We start from the raw sequence: 21775 nt of genomic DNA on the forward strand, positions 1-21775 counted from the left end.
TGAGGCTAAATCTGTGCAAAATCTATCGAAGCTAGCCCAATCGAAAGTTCACCAAGCGAGGGTTAGACTTATACCGGAAAAGATCGAAGCAGTACGAAAGTTAGCATAGTTTTATTACTCTTCAAGAAACCCTTATTGACTAATTTCCTACTAAACTTCTCAGCTTGGGATTTTTTCCAGCTGTAGGGCTATATACTGTTTATACAGACGATGTTTGACGAACTGATACAACTCGATTTCGCGGGTGAGATTTTGGCTGAGTATGGTCCTCGCCTTATCACTAATGGTCGGTCTGAACATGTTCCGGTTTACATCTCTCAACTTGCTCTTCAAAGCGTAATACTCGTCTTTAGCCCCACTGAAGAATCGTGGGATATAGCCCTCTAAAACCGATAGCGTGGTATTCGTATCCTCCCAAGTTCCAACCACCGCGTAGTGTTCCTCCACATTCTTCTTGGCCCGCTGCATGGCCTCATGGGAGTTGAAAGGCCTGGAGATATTTGGGTTTTTCTCAGTTTTTGGTCTTACTGACGAAAATGTTTTTTTGGGTTTTGAACCAAAAGCGTGGTTGATCGAAAAGTCGAGGGACTTACATTATAAAATAACTTTTTTAACGATACTCCATAATTCAGGGCGAAAGAATCCTTTTCGGATAAATGGAACAGGTTTTTTAAGAATAGCTAACATTTTCTTCGACTTTAAGTCTACTTATCGATCTACTTATCGATCAACCTCTCCTATAGCTTTTTTCCCTTCAACCTCTAGAACATCTACTCACATGCACACCTCCTGGACCTGACCGCAAAGATATAGTGACTGTCGCCGGTGGTCGCCCAGATTGCCCAGTTCCAATTGCTCGTACACACACTCAGGATCACGTTCCTCGATGCATGTGTTAAAGTCCTTTTTGAGCCAGTCTACACTGGGCATTATGATGGCATCCCCAAAGAGCTCCCTTCTCTCGGCGATATACCAAGGGGCGCGGGCATAATAAAACCAACTGACCAACCGCTCGATGGGGTCTCGAACCAAATTGATGTATATAGGCCAGGGCTCGTCCAATAGGCCGAAGTCTATAAAGGCCACATGTTTGGTATAGGTGTTGGCTGTCGTGCAGTTTAGCACTTCGGTGCGTATAAAGTTTTTGGCATAGGCGTCGTGCATCAAGACCACTTCGTAGAATCCCTCGACATCGCGACGGGCCTCGAAATTATTGCGTTTGGCCAGGATCTTGAGCAACTCCATCATCTTTTCGCTGCCACTCTTTGTGATCCGATTGAAGAATATCGTGTCCACCTGGGCTAGGGGGGTGTTGTTCAGCTGTGCGGTGGTCAGGTGTTTAAGCTGCCGGATTGCAAAAGTTGGGAGTGCTAGTTGGAGTAGTTTCAGGTTGCAGGTTGCTTGGTGTTGGGAGCACAGACACAGAGAAACACGCACATGAACGAGTCAAACACAAGTAGGACAACATATAAACTTTTATAAAAATAGACTTTAAGCGGTTTGCGTTTTAATTTTTTTTTGGAAGCAACAAACAAGGCACCTGGGGCCATCCCATCATCTTAGAAATTTCGCAAAATGTTGCTCACAGCACAGCTGGATACGTGGGCATAAATATTAATCCTCCCCACAACGGACACTTACCTTTGCTATTTAATCTTTATAAATCGATTTTCTATCGCTTCTATGTCGCAACTAACTAACGAACCAAAAAAAGACTGCGCTGACAAATTCCAAAACAGAGTCGAAGTGTAATATTCGTAGTTTGTTTAGTGTTAGGAGAGATCTTTATAGGATAGTGTAGAGCTAAGTAGAGTCAGAGTCGATATAGGAATAGGAATAGGGATAGCTGATAGTCTACCAGATAGCTAGTTGGCTAAACTTGTTTAATTCTAGTGTGTAGGGTGTTGTTTGTGTTGTATGTGGGTGAGGTCTTAAGAGGAGAAAGCTACAGATATAATGGGATCCTCGCTGACCCAATGAGTGCGACAAGGCAGCGCATGAACGAGACAGAGATAGACAACGGATGAGTTTTTCTGGGCAGGCAGATGCTAAATGCTTTATGTTGTAGGCTGAATGCAATATCAAACACCAAGGAGCTGAACTACCGTTCCATGTGTTGGTCGCTTTGATGGGCTTTCTTGGATGGTTTCTTTTTTCCGCTTTATGAACCACCAATAATGTATGCAACAATGTTTACGGCGATACGGCAAAAGGCGAGGTATATCAAATTTATGCAACTGTGCTTACCTGGCCGGTGCTTTTCAGATATTGGTAGGTGCCGTGTAGGGTGTTGATGTCGTCGTGCTCTGAAAAGTTACGAAAAGGTTTAATATAGTAAATCTTTAATACAGTTGAAGCAATAATTATAATAACTAAATTATTTTTATTGGTTAAAGCACTATAAGTGTGGGAAAGAAATTCCTAATTGCTGTATTTTCTCCCTTGTTCACTTGTCAAATACCTCACGATTATCCCATTATCATCCAACTTCGCCTTGATTACTAATATCAGTTGTCATCTCGACCCCAATTAAATTGAAATATTCGATGACCTTAAAAACTGACACCAAAAAAGGAAGCAACCCGAATACTTTTACTTTTCATTTGGGCCCGAAAGTGTTTATGCAATGTTTGAAGGGGATGTCGAGGCCCAAGTCGAAGCTGAAGCCATTTACAGCTATGATAAGTAAATAAAGACGAGTGCAATAAATATGCAAGCTCATGATGATTCCTTTCACTTTTCCGGCTCTCTTGGGATGCGATAGGGATCATCCCCGGCGGATTTGAAAGGTTTCCCCCATTTCTTCCCAGCCCAAGAAGCAAACGCATGCAAATGGATATTTCTGCGTGTCGTGCGGTCAATAAAAGTCATGATGCCAGATGCCAGACATTTGTCCAGGCCACACAATTAAAGCCAAGCCGGTAAATGACTGCAATTGATCAGTTGGACAGAGAGATGCGGAAAACATCTTGATTTTCAAGTGTAGTGTGGGTCGGCCGCACCACTTTTGTTTTGGCCAGCCCCTGGTTTTTATGGCCGAGTATTTCATAATTCGCCGCGAACTGAACAAGGAAGTCTGCGTGTATCCAGTCCGATTGCCTTTAAACCAGATCCGTTGTATTTGGTCAATTGGGCAGTTTCGCTGGAAAATGTGGATGAATGAAAGTGTTGCACCAACTGGTTTCTGCCGAGCTTTTGCAAAAAACCGCCGACAACAAAGTCACTGAACCAAGAGTGAAATACATTTTGCGGTCGAAACCTTAAAATAGAAGCCTGCTCTCCTTTTATTTGTCACTTTTTATTTTGGTTCTTTTTCGAGTTTCTGTATCTTGTTGTTTGGTGCGGTTTGAAAATTGGGTCACATCCCATTTAGCCGGCTCTCTTGTCCATTTGCTCTGATTGGATACGGTTTTCTCTGGTGTTCTAGCCCGACCTTCAATCTTAGCCTAGCTCCGGTTATTGGCCACTTGAACTGCCACAGTCTCGAAGGTGAACCACGTAGCATATGTCGCAGTTGATTAAATATGAGGCATTACAGAATAATTGTGTGAATTCATTCTGGCAGGGGACTGGTCAGAGTTTGTGGTGTGAATTAAAAGGGGCAGTTAAGATAAAAAAGATTTGAGGAAATTCATTAATATAATAACATTACTTGTATCTATTGAATTTTCTCTAAAGTCAAATTTCAGGTGCTACAAAAGAATTTTGTGTATGTATAAAGAGTTCGATAAGGAACTCAGTCTCTATCCTACTAAAGATCATTTTACCAGGACTTGAAAAATAATAAAAAGCCTTTAAAATATGCATTCCTAATCAATCAATATCTATCTAATTAATAACTGACCAGCCAGTGTCTTTACTATTTCCGTATTCTACGTGCAAACTTCCTCAAATAGCTTTATCTTCCATTCTCAGTCAGTTCCACCCAGAGCCTCGTTCATTAGGTTAATGTTATGTTTCACTTCTCAAGCGCTCTATCACACCCTATCTTAAGATCTGGCTCCAAAATTATCTGAGCCCCTTGGTACCGCCCCTGCTAACACAAATTGCTTGCTAGCTTGCATTTTCCAACTGAATTGGACCTCAGCTCCAAAACACTTATTTTGGCTACCCAGCGAATTTGATGTACAAGAAGCGAAATGTTAGGATATCTGATAAATATCTCATTAGCTAAATAAGCTGTACTTTGAAAATGGGTATCGTTATAAAGGCTAACGTGTTACAAAGATTTCATAAACTATTTAATAGAATTTCATGGGAGTATATGGAAATCATAGTTGTGAAACAATTTTTCCATTTAGTATTAAGTTTTGGAGTACTTTCTCTCGATGTATAGTAGGAAGAGGTATCCCATAGCCGTTGGTGCTATTTTTATGGGTGTTTGGGTCCGTAGCTTAGTTCGTGTCTTGCGGCTGTCTAATTGAAAATAAAGCCCGGTTCGGTAGTGAGCGCAAAGAACTGGTTTACTATGCATTTTAGCCAGGGGCAAAGTTGCCATTGCTACATATTTGCTAAGATTGTTGTTACTGCGCCAGTTAAAGGTGCAGGCAATTGCTGGGTTGGTTTCTTAGTTCAGAGACAATGGCTTGTGACAGGTAGAGTGCTGAAAGGTTCTAAAAGGGCTGATCTATTACGTCTGGGGTTAAGGGTGATGAAAACAGAGTTTGAAGGTAGAAACAAAAAAAATTCATATAATTATATAATGAGTTATTTCTAATTGTAAAATGATAACTTTTAATTGTATGCAAATACTCGTAGTAAAAACTAATTTTATAACCATTTTATTTCTTACTAAGAACGGCACTTGATGCAAATTGGCGTTTGTGAAAATGTTGTTAGGAAGTGGGTCAATTTCCTTTAGCAATCATTCTCCGCTTACCCCACTCCTTTTAAATGCACACTCTCCTAAAATCCCACAGAATCTCTTGGTTTTTCGCTGCCCATTTCCATTTGCTCATTAGACCACGAAATTAACCAACCAGCAGACAACTTGGCTTGCATCGTTCAGCACCGTTAATTAACTTAAGTCAAGTTCAATGTTGCCAGCCAAGTACATATAAAAATAAATACAAAAAGGCAGGCAGACAAGACCGACTTCGGCCAACGGCAACAAACGGTGTCATCATCATCATGATGGCTTAAACGAGCATGTTGAGTACGTCGTCATATTCGTATCTTTATCTCGTACTCGACCCCGAGTCGTGTGAGTCAATTAAATGAAATATTTATGAATGGGTGAACAACTGGCTGAAGGTAAGCCTTTTTCCTGCATTTCAAACTGTGTATTTCGTTTTGTCTTTAGCCCAGAGAAAAACTCCATCACCGTCACAAGGTGTTGTTTGGTTTTCCTTTTTCCAAAATATTTTCTTTTGTTATTTCTTGGCTATTTGTAGTGTTTTTTGCCATTAGCCGGGTTTTTTTTTGGAGAGGGGCTAACCGGCGACAATTTGTAACTGTCGGCAATTGACGCGTGCGCAGACGCAAATGCAAGAGCTCAACAATGAAGATGCCACCAGCTGTGCAGCAAACATAACCCACAAGTGCTCTCTGAAGGCCCGTCGCATCTGGCCCGACTTTATCCTCTTCCACATCGTCATTATCATCATCATCACAAACGGCACAGTGGAAAATCGACTTTGGCTGCGGAATTTTCGCTCTTTGTTCCCTCAAAGAGGGCTTTAAAGATTTCTTAACATGACTGCGGGGCTAATTTAAATTTAATTAAAAATTTACAGAAAAGAGTGTTATTTTCAGATAGTATTATCAGTTTCCTTAATCTGATTATTTGAAATAGTTATGTGAAAATGGTTTAGTGGCAATATAGAAGTAGAAGAAGTAAACAAAAATAAAATTTTAGTATAGAAGGATATTTTTAAAACATTACATTTTAAAGATATATTAATTAAATATATATTTACGCGACTAAAGAATGTAATAAGAAAGAAACAAGCCAAAAAAAATATGACAAAAAAATGCAATATAATATCTATTCAAATCTATTCACTTCTTGAAAATAATTTGATTTGGGTTATAGTTTGGGTGCCATATCGATTGGTAGGGTATTCTATTTTCGGCTCCAGGGGAAAGCCTTTCTTCATTACCACAGTGCATCAGCTGCCTGCTGTTGTTGTTTGGCAATCACTGCAGTTAGGCGTGAAGTCTTCTGTTTTCCCGCTTCGGGCCCCTTCAACTCACATTTTCCCCGCGAAAATCAACCAAGTGGAGATCACTTGGCACAGCTGCTGCTGCGATGTTGGGGCAACTTTGCCTAATTTGCAAGTGGAATTGCACGGCCCGAGCAAGCCGCCAAACTTCCGGCATGGAAATTAGGGTTTTGCATTTCCAGGGAGTTTTGATTCGATTTTGAATTTTTCCGCGGTTGCCTAATAATAGCATTATTAGTTGGTTGGACGCGGCCTAATTCGGGCTTTTTGCTGACGATTATGGAGTGGCAGAATCTCAAGTGCCGCTCGAAAAACCCGGAGCTTCATTAGACAGCTATAATGCCCTTTTCATTTTCATTTTTTATTGTTTATGCACTCAATTGCGGTTTGGTTTTTGGAATTCGGAGTATGTTTGGCAAACACTGTTGTGGGGCAAAAAGGTGTCAAGTGATGGCTTTTGTGGTCCTCGGTAATGTGATCTCAATGGGAGCATTACAAACTGCTAGGAAAGATTGCCCACACAGATAAAAGTCTATAACTTTTTTATGATATACAATAATTAACTGCCTACAAAATGAAAACCTTATATTTGCAATAACATAAGATATTTCAATTACATTCTTTTTTTTCGTATTTATTTAAATGTACTTGTACACACAGCTCTAATATAAAAACCACATACGTATTTTTGTGATTTCATAATTCCCGCCAATTAATCCCCTATTTCCTTTTGTTGCTTTTATCACTATCTTTGTTTACTAATTGAATTAATAATATTACAATCAATATGATGCATTATTTATTTCGGCCACAAATGAACTGCAATTGATCAGTTGGACAGAGAGATGCGGAAAACATCTTGATTTTCAAGTGTAGTGTGGGTCGGCCGCACCACTTTTGTTTTGGCCAGCCCCTGGTTTTTATGGCCGAGTATTTCATAATTCGCCGCGAACTGAACAAGGAAGTCTGCGTGTATCCAGTCCGATTGCCTTTAAACCAGATCCGTTGTATTTGGTCAATTGGGCAGTTTCGCTGGAAAATGTGGATGAATGAAAGTGTTGCACCAACTGGTTTCTGCCGAGCTTTTGCAAAAAACCGCCGACAACAAAGTCACTGAACCAAGAGTGAAATACATTTTGCGGTCGAAACCTTAAAATAGAAGCCTGCTCTCCTTTTATTTGTCACTTTTTATTTTGGTTCTTTTTCGAGTTTCTGTATCTTGTTGTTTGGTGCGGTTTGAAAATTGGGTCACATCCCATTTAGCCGGCTCTCTTGTCCATTTGCTCTGATTGGATACGGTTTTCTCTGGTGTTCTAGCCCGACCTTCAATCTTAGCCTAGCTCCGGTTATTGGCCACTTGAACTGCCACAGTCTCGAAGGTGAACCACGTAGCATATGTCGCAGTTGATTAAATATGAGGCATTACAGAATAATTGTGTGAATTCATTCTGGCAGGGGACTGGTCAGAGTTTGTGGTGTGAATTAAAAGGGGCAGTTAAGATAAAAAAGATTTGAGGAAATTCATTAATATAATAACATTACTTGTATCTATTGAATTTTCTCTAAAGTCAAATTTCAGGTGCTACAAAAGAATTTTGTGTATGTATAAAGAGTTCGATAAGGAACTCAGTCTCTATCCTACTAAAGATCATTTTACCAGGACTTGAAAAATAATAAAAAGCCTTTAAAATATGCATTCCTAATCAATCAATATCTATCTAATTAATAACTGACCAGCCAGTGTCTTTACTATTTCCGTATTCTACGTGCAAACTTCCTCAAATAGCTTTATCTTCCATTCTCAGTCAGTTCCACCCAGAGCCTCGTTCATTAGGTTAATGTTATGTTTCACTTCTCAAGCGCTCTATCACACCCTATCTTAAGATCTGGCTCCAAAATTATCTGAGCCCCTTGGTACCGCCCCTGCTAACACAAATTGCTTGCTAGCTTGCATTTTCCAACTGAATTGGACCTCAGCTCCAAAACACTTATTTTGGCTACCCAGCGAATTTGATGTACAAGAAGCGAAATGTTAGGATATCTGATAAATATCTCATTAGCTAAATAAGCTGTACTTTGAAAATGGGTATCGTTATAAAGGCTAACGTGTTACAAAGATTTCATAAACTATTTAATAGAATTTCATGGGAGTATATGGAAATCATAGTTGTGAAACAATTTTTCCATTTAGTATTAAGTTTTGGAGTACTTTCTCTCGATGTATAGTAGGAAGAGGTATCCCATAGCCGTTGGTGCTATTTTTATGGGTGTTTGGGTCCGTAGCTTAGTTCGTGTCTTGCGGCTGTCTAATTGAAAATAAAGCCCGGTTCGGTAGTGAGCGCAAAGAACTGGTTTACTATGCATTTTAGCCAGGGGCAAAGTTGCCATTGCTACATATTTGCTAAGATTGTTGTTACTGCGCCAGTTAAAGGTGCAGGCAATTGCTGGGTTGGTTTCTTAGTTCAGAGACAATGGCTTGTGACAGGTAGAGTGCTGAAAGGTTCTAAAAGGGCTGATCTATTACGTCTGGGGTTAAGGGTGATGAAAACAGAGTTTGAAGGTAGAAACAAAAAAAATTCATATAATTATATAATGAGTTATTTCTAATTGTAAAATGATAACTTTTAATTGTATGCAAATACTCGTAGTAAAAACTAATTTTATAACCATTTTATTTCTTACTAAGAACGGCACTTGATGCAAATTGGCGTTTGTGAAAATGTTGTTAGGAAGTGGGTCAATTTCCTTTAGCAATCATTCTCCGCTTACCCCACTCCTTTTAAATGCACACTCTCCTAAAATCCCACAGAATCTCTTGGTTTTTCGCTGCCCATTTCCATTTGCTCATTAGACCACGAAATTAACCAACCAGCAGACAACTTGGCTTGCATCGTTCAGCACCGTTAATTAACTTAAGTCAAGTTCAATGTTGCCAGCCAAGTACATATAAAAATAAATACAAAAAGGCAGGCAGACAAGACCGACTTCGGCCAACGGCAACAAACGGTGTCATCATCATCATGATGGCTTAAACGAGCATGTTGAGTACGTCGTCATATTCGTATCTTTATCTCGTACTCGACCCCGAGTCGTGTGAGTCAATTAAATGAAATATTTATGAATGGGTGAACAACTGGCTGAAGGTAAGCCTTTTTCCTGCATTTCAAACTGTGTATTTCGTTTTGTCTTTAGCCCAGAGAAAAACTCCATCACCGTCACAAGGTGTTGTTTGGTTTTCCTTTTTCCAAAATATTTTCTTTTGTTATTTCTTGGCTATTTGTAGTGTTTTTTGCCATTAGCCGGGTTTTTTTTTGGAGAGGGGCTAACCGGCGACAATTTGTAACTGTCGGCAATTGACGCGTGCGCAGACGCAAATGCAAGAGCTCAACAATGAAGATGCCACCAGCTGTGCAGCAAACATAACCCACAAGTGCTCTCTGAAGGCCCGTCGCATCTGGCCCGACTTTATCCTCTTCCACATCGTCATTATCATCATCATCACAAACGGCACAGTGGAAAATCGACTTTGGCTGCGGAATTTTCGCTCTTTGTTCCCTCAAAGAGGGCTTTAAAGATTTCTTAACATGACTGCGGGGCTAATTTAAATTTAATTAAAAATTTACAGAAAAGAGTGTTATTTTCAGATAGTATTATCAGTTTCCTTAATCTGATTATTTGAAATAGTTATGTGAAAATGGTTTAGTGGCAATATAGAAGTAGAAGAAGTAAACAAAAATAAAATTTTAGTATAGAAGGATATTTTTAAAACATTACATTTTAAAGATATATTAATTAAATATATATTTACGCGACTAAAGAATGTAATAAGAAAGAAACAAGCCAAAAAAAATATGACAAAAAAATGCAATATAATATCTATTCAAATCTATTCACTTCTTGAAAATAATTTGATTTGGGTTATAGTTTGGGTGCCATATCGATTGGTAGGGTATTCTATTTTCGGCTCCAGGGGAAAGCCTTTCTTCATTACCACAGTGCATCAGCTGCCTGCTGTTGTTGTTTGGCAATCACTGCAGTTAGGCGTGAAGTCTTCTGTTTTCCCGCTTCGGGCCCCTTCAACTCACATTTTCCCCGCGAAAATCAACCAAGTGGAGATCACTTGGCACAGCTGCTGCTGCGATGTTGGGGCAACTTTGCCTAATTTGCAAGTGGAATTGCACGGCCCGAGCAAGCCGCCAAACTTCCGGCATGGAAATTAGGGTTTTGCATTTCCAGGGAGTTTTGATTCGATTTTGAATTTTTCCGCGGTTGCCTAATAATAGCATTATTAGTTGGTTGGACGCGGCCTAATTCGGGCTTTTTGCTGACGATTATGGAGTGGCAGAATCTCAAGTGCCGCTCGAAAAACCCGGAGCTTCATTAGACAGCTATAATGCCCTTTTCATTTTCATTTTTTATTGTTTATGCACTCAATTGCGGTTTGGTTTTTGGAATTCGGAGTATGTTTGGCAAACACTGTTGTGGGGCAAAAAGGTGTCAAGTGATGGCTTTTGTGGTCCTCGGTAATGTGATCTCAATGGGAGCATTACAAACTGCTAGGAAAGATTGCCCACACAGATAAAAGTCTATAACTTTTTTATGATATACAATAATTAACTGCCTACAAAATGAAAACCTTATATTTGCAATAACATAAGATATTTCAATTACATTCTTTTTTTTCGTATTTATTTAAATGTACTTGTACACACAGCTCTAATATAAAAACCACATACGTATTTTTGTGATTTCATAATTCCCGCCAATTAATCCCCTATTTCCTTTTGTTGCTTTTATCACTATCTTTGTTTACTAATTGAATTAATAATATTACAATCAATATGATGCATTATTTATTTCGGCCACAAAAACAAAAACGAGCTTAATGCCCCGTCAAAAGGTTAAATTCCCAGTCACGCAGATAATGCCCCTAACCTTTTCCCTAGCGGACCTGTCGCTCCTAAATAATTTATTAATGCACTAAAGTATTGACAAAAAAGGCCGCTTATGTAAAAATATGTGTATTTGCGTGATATGGCAGCACATGCATATTGTAATTAAAATGTGCACTGCATTCTCTTTTGCAGCAGCAGCAATCTATGAATGCATCGAGCATATATTATGTTGATTTTAATTTGCCAGTTTATTAGTGCTGTTCCGAAAGTACACACAAATAGTTTAAATGAACATAGGTCTATTTATATTTACTCTTTGTGCTACATTCCCGAAATATACCACAATTAATTCACGAGCTCTAATTCAGACTAAAACGATCAACTAATTTATGGCAAGTGGCGATGGAAAATGTTAACAAAGGTCTCAGCCTCCCCGAGTCTCTACTTTTTATGGGTTTTTGCGTGGCTTGAGGTTTGGGTCAATGTGGTAATTAAAAATCAATTGGGCGTAGCAGGCTTTCAAAAGCGGTATTTTATAGACTGAATGGGTGGATATGACCGTTCCGTTGGGTTAAACCAAGTAACACTTGGTAGATACTACAAAAATATGAACCGTAAGCAAGTGTCAAAACGAATAATATTTTTGAATTACCAAAACAAGATATCAAATAGATAAAATAATACAACAAATTTTGGTTCTGGTATGCTTCGTACGGTTTTATAAGTTTAAACTGTGAACTTCCACCAATATCCCTCAGTCATACCCTACATTCTTCCCACTGTTTTTTGCACTTTGCTAAACTTCCTGTCCAGATCTGATGCCTTATTCCGATAGGCAACGCAACGCGAATGCAATCGAGCGAAAATTCTAGCCCACTATCTGCCCTTGAGTCCATTGTTCCGCGATGGAAGTGAGTTGAGATGAGATGAGGCGAGTGAGATGCGTTAGATATGCATCTGGGATGGTGGTGGCTGGGGGTACAGGTATCTGAATCTGAGGGATAGTGACTTACTGCCCGCATCGTGTCCGCTGATGTGGTTACCCGTTAGACCCAGGGCCGAAAACTCCGATGGCTGCAGCTTCACCTCCATCTCCTTGAGGCGACTGTTCAATTTGTTCGTGTGCATGAACAGGAAGAAGGTGCACGAAATAGCCAGCAGGGCGATCAGCTCCACGGAACTGCAAGAGAACAAGCAAATAAATTGTTAGTCAAAGGTTATCCAACAGCTCCAACAGAGGGAAACGGGGATGGTTCCCCATTTATAATGGCCATTAAGCTTTTATAATTTACGCCAAATTGGTTTTTAGCAGCTATTATTTCATTTACACTTCGAATTGCTGTCACAAACAGCCAGCGGGGCGTATTCCTGTCCCCGGGACTCTTACACTCGCAGACTCCCAGGACTCGAAGGGAATAAAAAGGTGGCATAGGGGCAGAGGACCCGGCTCCAGGACTACAAAGTGTGCGCTGTGACAACATTTAATTAAGTTCTGAAAAGCCGGAACACGGAATGAAACGAAACAACAAAGCAAAAATCGGCGAAGGGCACCAGAATTGCACTGGTAGTGAGTGAGGAGAAATTGCAAAAATTATAAAAGAAATTAACAAACAATAAGGGATGAGTTGTGGGGTGTTGCTCCAAGGGATTCCTGACAGGTGTGCGGTACACCCCAGCGATTGGGGTATTTTAACGGTTGGGAAATCACCTTACATAAGTCACAATTTATTCGAAGAATTCTGGATTTCAAAAATAGCATGGATATTAAGTTAAGGCCATCAAACCCTTCGTTTAAAAAAAAAAGAATAAAAATTTAATACATTTTCAAATAACAACACTTAAAAAGTTATCAAAATTGTTCATGGTCTTACAATTATTTTAAGTATCTTTTTACTATTTTGGAAAATGCTCATTTTTAAGGAACAATTAAAAATTAATTGAATTTCAGAGTTACAAATATCAAGGTCCATTAAAGCCAGTCATAACACAAAGATTATGCCAAACACAATCAAAAATATATTTAAAAATTTTTTAGGCTCATAATCTTTTTCAAATATAAAAATTTTACCTTTTTAAAGTCGTCTTTTGGTAAAAACAATCTTTGAAATATGGTTTTTAATAATATGGTTTTAACAGACTCTTTAATGGTCAGTAAATTAGTAAACTTTATGAAAAGAAAGGTAATGAAAACATTTTTATCAGTATATTACTAATGTTCTACATAACATTTAAGTTAGTACTAAAAAATTAGTTTCTTGCATTGAAAATGATAAAAAGGTAAAAACAGCAGTTTTCTAATCCTCTTATTCAATTTATATCCCATCAAGAATTACACCCCTCAGGGGAGATTCTTGCACCAGTGCAGAGTTCCAGTAAATGTTTTTGTTTTACGAGGTTGTATTCTATTTAAGCCCCTCCCCAGTTCAAACGACTTTCAATTGTTTTCCTTTATGCATGTATTTTCATATCAAATTGAATTCGCAGCGCTCAGATTTGGCATTACTTCTACTTGAGTCGGTAAGCCAGGGCGGACAACAATGACCCAGTTGGGAGGGCTTAACCGAGTTGCAACAGACCGGACAACCTTTTGTGGGCCCTGGTCACTTCCAAAGCACACAAAAGTATATGTTTAAGTATATATCTATTTTTATTTTGTTTTGATATTTTTTACTGCTGCCCAACGTTGATAACAAAACAAAGCGCAGAGAAATAGAAAGAAAACAACGAACCTCCTAAAGAGAGTTGGAAAATAAAACCGGGTAAAAATTGCAATGCAAACTGTTTTCTTTGGCAACTTTTTAATGCAGCTGTCCGCCGCTCCAACTGGACAGCGCCAGAAAGAAACAAAATTAAAAGCAAAAACAGAGTGTATGTATTTTTTATTGTTGGCTTTTGTTGGCATAAATCTACGGGCAGATAGCAGGAAAACTGGGCAGACAACACAGAAAACTTAAAAAACGGTATCAAAATAATAATGACAATAAATGCGGCCATAGAAGGGAAACAAATACACAAAGAAACCGGGAATAAACCGGGCTCAGAAGCCGAAAGCTTAAATACACTTGGAAACTGATTTTCTTACAGGTAATTGGTTGGTCTTTGCCCAAAAAATGTGTACTAAACAGAATCATAACAAACATATTTGCCGGCATAAATGGCCACTTCGTTCCTAACTAACCCAAATGGTAGCTCTTTCAAATAGTTTATATTTACTTTTGATTCCAAAATTCGTAGAGTTCCTAATGGCTGATTTAAACGGCTTACTCCATTTATTAAGAGAAGTTATTTTTTCTGGGAGTCCAAAAGTGTGCGACAAGTTTAAAATACCCTGTGAAAAAAAATAATGACATCCAGCGATCTCCCCTTTAACTCCATAACTCCATGGGCGGAGTTTAGTTCGAGGGGTCTTGTTTAGTTTGTCATCAGGTGCACAGAGTAATTTATTTCGAACGACTGCACTGAAGCTCAGCTGGGCAGAATATCAAAGGGGGAAATCTGGGTAGTCTCAGAAAAATCCCGGGTTAGACTAGTGAAATGTATCTGTTGGATAGACAGGTGCAATTGATAGCTGAAGCCGTTTCCAGGGGCTGACCAGCAAGGAAAATTCCTTCAGACGGTCACCTGCTGTGCGGAATCAGCTCGAGTTGCTAAGTATATATATGTGTTTTTGGGGAGGCTTCGTTTCATTAGCCCACAGTGGCCGCCAAAGTTTTGCGGCTTATGTGCAGGCGAATGTTTCGGCTGGGCATTTATGGCCCCGTTTTTTCTCAACTTATTGTTAAAGTTGACACTAAAGTTCCACGCAAATCCCACTTAAGCGCTCTAGCCACCAAAAACTTATTCTTTTCCCTGCATATCCCAACTTTGTTACTCTTATACAGTTGCGGTTAGAATAAAAGTAATAATGAATGTTAAATTTTTATGTAAATCTTTGTTTTATAATATAAAATTAAATATATACCCCTACATCCATGCGCGGATCCACGAGGGGATATGTAAGGTAGGTCCCCCTTACTGGGTTAAAAATAAAAAGTATATGTAACATATGTATGTATTCCAAAGTTTTTTTTATCATACTCAAACATGTTTTTTAAATACCCCCACGACCATGTTCTGGATCCCCCACTGCCTATATCATATAAGTTAGTTAGTTTTGTAAACTTCTCTATCTCTTACAATAATAATAACAATGATAATAAATAAGGTAATTTTCCGTACTTCCTAGAACTAAAACATTTCTATAATTTTGACCGCGATTGTACATATATTTTTTGGTCAGCCTAAACAAAAAGTGTGAAATTTATTGACATTTTGTTTGCTACTCCCATTGGATCGCCCGGCGTGTAAATGCCGAAAGTTATGTGATTATTAAAATAATTTTACGTGACTGCGTCGATTTCTTTGTACAACTCTAGGGGGGAGTTGGGGATTCGGGAGTTAAGGGGGTGTATATTTCGGTGGGTCCAACTGCAGTTCGTTTGCTGCCACGTAGCACATGTGCAGGCCATTAGGGACCAAGAGCCAGGGACCTCGGCCACACTTGGTTCGTTAGCGCTTTTTTTGGGACTTTCAACATACTATACTATATGTGTGCGATGCGAGTTCTATTTCCCTTGCTCCGAAGGGGCGCATGGGCGTGGCCGGTGGGGGTGATGTGGCTCCAAGAGTAATAGCTTCGAGCTCGATTTCCACAGTGGCACAGTTGGCTACAACTTCATCAAGATGATTGAAATATGTGCGTGCATGTTGGTAATGAGTGAAATGGGACTAAGAGTTATAGATATTGTTAGGATAAGCTGTCTTTTTAAGAAGGAACTGTATGTATTTCGTATAAAGATCTGGTATTTTTTTCTTAAATTAAAGTACAGGAAGATCATGAAGGCTCAAAGTTTAAAAACGATGGAACTGTAAAAGCAAAATTTTCCCATATTAAGAGACAAATGACTCGCATTACCAACTAAACTCTGTCTAACTGTATAGCTACCTCATCTATGAGGTATGCGGTGAGGGCCCTAAGACATGTTCTGCATATAACAGCCATGACTATAGATACGTCTGGTTGCTTAGATTATTCCTACGGTTCATGCATATCCAGCAATTTTTCAGCGAATTCAATTCCCAACTCGGAGCGGAGAAATTGCAGAATCACCAAGAAGTTGCCGTAGAACGCAAAGTTCATTGGCCAAGATGCTTTCCGTTTATCCATCAGCATTTGTTGGCCAACAGACCGCACCTTTCACTCCGAGGAAGTACGGTGGATCGGGGCCGAGGGGGATGGAAATGGGATAAGTCAGCTGCCGTTGCATGCAAATTGCTCGCCATTTCCGTTCATTGTCATTCGACTGCCCATACACGTAAGCCTAGGCACCAACTGCCGACTGAAAACATAATTTAATTAAACGATGGCAAATTTTCCAGCTAATCAAACTGTAAAACGGCAAGCGACTCACAAAATTGCAGCCAGTTTCCAAGGCATTAGAAATGAAGATTGCAAAATGCGCGGTTCAAAGAAAAATTACAGTGAAGCTTGGGTAAGTGAAATCATTTTAATTTTGTAAATTCATGAGAAATTATAGCTTAAGCCAAAGATTTATTTCTGTTTATATTAAAACTATTAGCCTAAAACAATTTTTTTATTATATATAATTGATTTAGGAACACGATTTCTATAATAACACAAACCAAATTCTTTTAATAAAGATATAAGATTATGATGTGGGGTTCATAAACCTTTAAAGTTTTTTAATTGGTTTTAATTTTGCTTGACTTTTTTCACAGCTTGTTCGATCGATTCAAGCTGTGGACTTCGCACTGTTAACAACCACTCGAAATATGCTTCAGTGATATACAGTGAAGCAACTCCAGCAGCCCCATCTTGGTTGACTTGCAGAGCAGGCGCAACAAATTGTTCGAGACATGAAGATTTCTTTCGCAATGAGTCCGATTTTCGATGGGGGATCTGCGGAGATGAAAAAACCGAGTCGCGCTTTGAAGCTACACACTCCAATCAATACACGCAATAGGCAAGATTTCGAAAGGTGTTTGAACCCAGATTTGCCCCCAAGCCAGCGGCATTACGATTAGAAGTGGCCAAACAAGTTGAAAGAACGCGAAGGTATGAAATATGAAATCATGGTAACGAACTCATGGGCCAGATGGTTTCGCCCGGACTTTGTAGAACTATTCTCTACTGAACATTAGCGTTTTGGAGGAAATGGCTGGCACCATGACATAACCCAATCGCTAGGCGGCATATCTTTTTATAACTAGTTGGCCCCCGGGTCACACAATGATTTGCCTGATTTAATATGCAAAGAAATTGAATTTTTTCGCGTTTCTCGGCGTAACAAAAGTTCAACAAACTTTCCGCCACCAGTTTTTTTGGAACCTTTCGCTTGACTTTTGGCTGGCATTCGCAATCCATGAGCACTTCATTAGGCAATTTTCGTGGGTCCGGCTCAAAGGCCCATTAAAATTGTCAATTGTTGTGTAAGTCTGTAGGAAAAGTGTGTGAGAAGCGCATAGAGAGGTGCAATGAGGTCGCGTGGGTCAGGGCTTAATCTCTAAAGCTGGAGGTTCCGTTAGGCTGTATCCCAAAAAAGTGGGCACATTCGAGGTCATAGGAAACCAATTTGAAGATGATTTCTTGGGAATTCATCTGGGAGAGGAAGCTGTTGGTGTTTTCGGGATGTTGCCAAAGACAATAAGTAGGTAAATTGGGCAGTCTTTTACAGTCTTCTTTGGGGAGATCAAAGCTATATGTCATACGTTGGTCAAGGTAAAAAATAGCTTCTTGGAGGTTTGTAAGTAGTATATTACCGCCTTAGAACTTTTAATGATTTTAGTAGCTTTTATAAGGATCAAAAATTGTGTTAAACAACTTATAAATCATTTACGCATTTAAATTAGGCATTCAATTTTGCAGTTTCGATAATAAGAACAGTAGAAGTTAAGTGCTAGAACTTTAAGATTCGACAACCTTCAACCCTGTACAAAGATCTCTCTCGTCACATTTAATCACATTTCCCCAGGGCTTGGTCCGAAAGCCAAATTCCCCTGGCCCACTCCCAATTAAACTATTAACTCTAATCTGATAGCAGGCTCCGTGCCATGGACCAGCATAGATAGCCATCTGCCGGAGCAACAAGAGAACGGTCCAAAATCTCGGCTTACAGGGAAACTAGGCCAATCGTAATTAAAACGTTCTACGTGCCCCCGTCGATGATTTTTGGTTTTACTTGGGCAGCTGATGGAGGCAAAACTGACCCACATCTACCAGTCATTTTTCGGGGCAAACAGACGAAAAGTGCGTACCGGAAACTTTGTTTCCAAAATGTAACCGAGGGAAATTGAGACGAAAACTTTAGTTTCGGCTGATTGAGTCAATTGAGCAATTGAGTTTAGTGACGCCACGAAAAGTGAAGTAAGGCAAGGTTCGAAAATAAACAAAAAACGCGCCATGAGTAATAATAATAAAATAATATTTTGATTAGAAAGTTGTATAATCTCGAAAGAGACGAGCGCGAACGATTCGAGTCATGTGAATTTTTTATGCAATTGTTTTTCTTTTCAGTTTTTCAGTTTTTCGGTTTTGGTTTTGTTTTTGCACGTACCCATCCCGACTCTGGGGGCGGTTCATATTGTATTGTATAAGTAGCCATAGCTACAGCCACGTTAAGCTATAGTAACAATTTTCTGCAGCACGAAAAGCCACCAAGGCTTGGCATATGATTCAATTGAAGCCGCAAAACAAAAGCAGCAACGCCGTCCACAGATTGGAACTGTGTTTATTTTAATTTCACAAATGTTATGCCATTTTTGAACTACATTTTACCATTATTCTCCAAATTTTTTTGTTTTGCATTTGCCGCTGCTCTTTTATTTCGTTATTTTTCTGTGGTTTGTTTACTCTAATAACAAGACTCTGTCAGCATTTAAAAACTCATCAAAAAAACAGTTTTCCTCGTTTTTCATTGCGTTTTATGTGGTAAAGTAATTGTGATAAATTTTAAGTAAACAAGCGAACGGCACAAAAAAAGTTGGGTCAACAGAATTGCTTTTAGACAATGTTTAAACTGGGTGAGAGGGTCCAACAAATTTGCCTGGAATTTAATGGAATTTCGGTAGTGGCTTTCAATGGTGAAAGCGTTTTTGGCAGTGTTTAGACTTACGCTCTAAAAAGTAAATTATAACCATATAAATCATTTCGTGGAGTTTTACCACACCAAAATTGTATGTTAAAAGTGCATTAAATTATTTGCATTATCGTAATGAAAATTAATTAAAACTATAATTCAAATTCTTTCATATGATAATTAATTACAATTAAAACGTGTTGATAAATGTGCCATATTATGAAGGGCAAATAAAATAGAGTAGACCTCTTCAATATTCTTCATTGATAATTCTCAGCAATTATCCAAACTATTTTCACCATTTTCCATGTTAGTAAGTCATTAGCCTCCAAGTTTAATGAGTGCAGCCTCAAAATCCACATACAATTAAGCCGAAGGCGACGACTTGCCCGAAATTATTGTAATCTTCTTCAACACGCTCAAGTGAAATATAATACAACAAAATAAAAGTTAATGACTTTGCCAGCCGAAGCGTTCAGCAGCCGCAAAATAATAATCAGAAGCAAAGCGATTACTGGAGATGCTGGTAGAAAAGAAAATATTTGGAAGGCATTTTACGCCTGTATCGAATATCGTAAATCGCGTACCGTACGGAATAGAGTGGCGCTTAACACGCACTTAAAACCCGAGTTGAATGTGCGGAATTGGGCTTTATCCTCCACTCCTTTCCCCCAGCTCCCCCATTCCCTATCCACCTTTCTCCTCTTTCTCTATCATGATTTACTTCCATCCATCAGCCGGCTTGTTGCAAATAATTCACGTTTCAAATAGAACGTGATCCCATAAAAGAAAGCAGAGCAAAAAGTAAAAAACAAAATCCCAACCGGACACAGCATTCTGTGCTGGGAAAAGGTCTTCTTTCGATCAAATGGCTAACTGCGGTTGCTGTGTAAAAGATGCAAAAAAGTAAAAACTCAACCCAACTTTCAATTGCGAATTGTGCGGCGTTTTCAAGGAACGTGCGACTGCAACGCTCCGCTGCAAATATGCCACTCCCCCCGCCCACGACAAATTGTTTTTGCCTAACCCGATACAAATAGATACAGATAGGTACAGTACAGCATCAATAAATCGAACGTATTGGTACTTACTGTCTTCCAGCTTAACCAAAAGAGAATTGTTTTTTGATTATTTGAATATGTTTCACATTTTCGGAGACTGTTTTCGCCAAAAACCACCTAAGAACATGTTTAAGAACCACCTAACAGAAGATATATCAAAAGATACTTTATAATGCTGCGGAAGATTACTCGTAAACCTTTGGCTAAAAATCGGAATTCATATCTATAAGGTTTTTATCTACCCTTCCTCATCCAAGATTTTCCTAAATCTTCTGGGGCAGTATTCTCAGGCTTGTTCAGCTATGCCCTTTGTTATTTCATATTTTAATAATGATCTTAAGCATTATCTCATAGATTCAGTAAGGATTTAAACATGTTTTAGCATGTAAAAGTTTAATTACGAAGATTTAATGCTCCAATTGGCTACGTAAGAAAGAAAGTGTTATCCAATTCGCAAAAAATGAAGTTTGCAGAAATTCGAGTTAGGTAAGTTCAACTGTAGTTAGATAGCCAGCTGGATAGATGTATCTGTGCAAACCGAGCTGCGGCTAAAAGTCAGAGTCACAGTCATGGTCGTTGAATAAAAGTGTCAATCTTGGCCAACAACATCATCATTATCGCCTTCATCATTATCAGTGGCAAGACAATTTGCTCTTTTGTTTTCAAAAAAAACGTGATGGCAAAAAATTGAATGGAAAGTAACTCACAAAAGTGACAGCTGTTTGGAGATTTGACGCTGGGGTAATATTTGCCCAACGTTTTATGGAACAGTTTTTTTTAGCTTGTAGAATTTACAAAGCGACTCCTTTGTTATGGTAAATTTAAGAACGCGTTGCCCGATTCTAATGCTGTTTCAAAATTTTAAGTTCAGGAAGTCCTATTTTCTCAAGAACATTTATTCTATGACGATCAATGAAAATATCGCAGCATGTCAATTTTAATGTTATTAAGTGGATGTATAAATGTTTAATATCCCTTAACTTAGCTATATTAACCAAAGTTATTTTTTAATTTGGTTATTAATAAATTTTGATTATAGCTCTTCCTTTATGCATGGTATTTTTTATAGATATTAAAAATTATATGCAAACTAAGTTTTAACAGCGTCTCTTTATAGATCATTAAATTAATGTTAAAATAAGGAATATGACACTAAATTAAAGATATTTCTTTCTATCTTTAAAAAGCATCCAATTAAAATGTCATTCAACCCATTTCCTTCAGAGGGTTCCATTTTGCTTGTTATGCCCCCATTTAAGTTCCCTGTTCCATTCCCGCACTTTGTGCATGTCAAATCTAAAGTGAACGAGTGAGGTGAAGCTTCATTTGGCTTAGATTAACGCGGCTTGTAATTAAGTTGTAAACCTACGTGCGGGCTTTTCAAGTATCTGCCCCCTGAGTTTGCCCCTAAATTTTACCTAGTACACACATAAAAGTCCTAAGTACACAACACATCTGTGGGTGGAGCAGTGAAGACCTGTGGCAGAAATGGAACTGGAAATTCATTAAGCGTTGCTTTG

General features: G+C 38.8%; 1 protein-coding gene across 10 annotated transcripts in view; it reads right to left on the minus strand.

The window, feature by feature from the left end:
* Positions 1-21775, minus strand: part of LOC108020448 (heparan sulfate 2-O-sulfotransferase pipe) — a 48163-nt gene that overhangs the window by 13504 nt on the left and 12884 nt on the right. For 8 of the 10 annotated variants that reach the window (XM_036816557.3, XM_036816562.3, XM_036816561.3 and 5 more), the window contains exons 2-3: positions 12073-12239; positions 2248-2306 (exon numbers count right to left, since the gene is read on the minus strand). In XM_036816557.3, coding sequence (XP_036672452.1) covers positions 2248-2306; positions 12073-12239 — 226 coding nt within the window. Of the gene's footprint in view, positions 1-92; positions 491-778; positions 1371-2247; positions 2307-12072; positions 12240-21775 lie in introns of those variants that run through there. The other 2 variants (XM_036816558.3, XM_070995593.1) reach the window with 2 other exon arrangements.

Source organism: Drosophila suzukii, chromosome 3 (assembly GCF_043229965.1).
Source record: "Drosophila suzukii chromosome 3, CBGP_Dsuzu_IsoJpt1.0, whole genome shotgun sequence".
In the NCBI taxonomy this organism is placed as follows: Eukaryota; Metazoa; Arthropoda; class Insecta; order Diptera; family Drosophilidae; genus Drosophila; species Drosophila suzukii.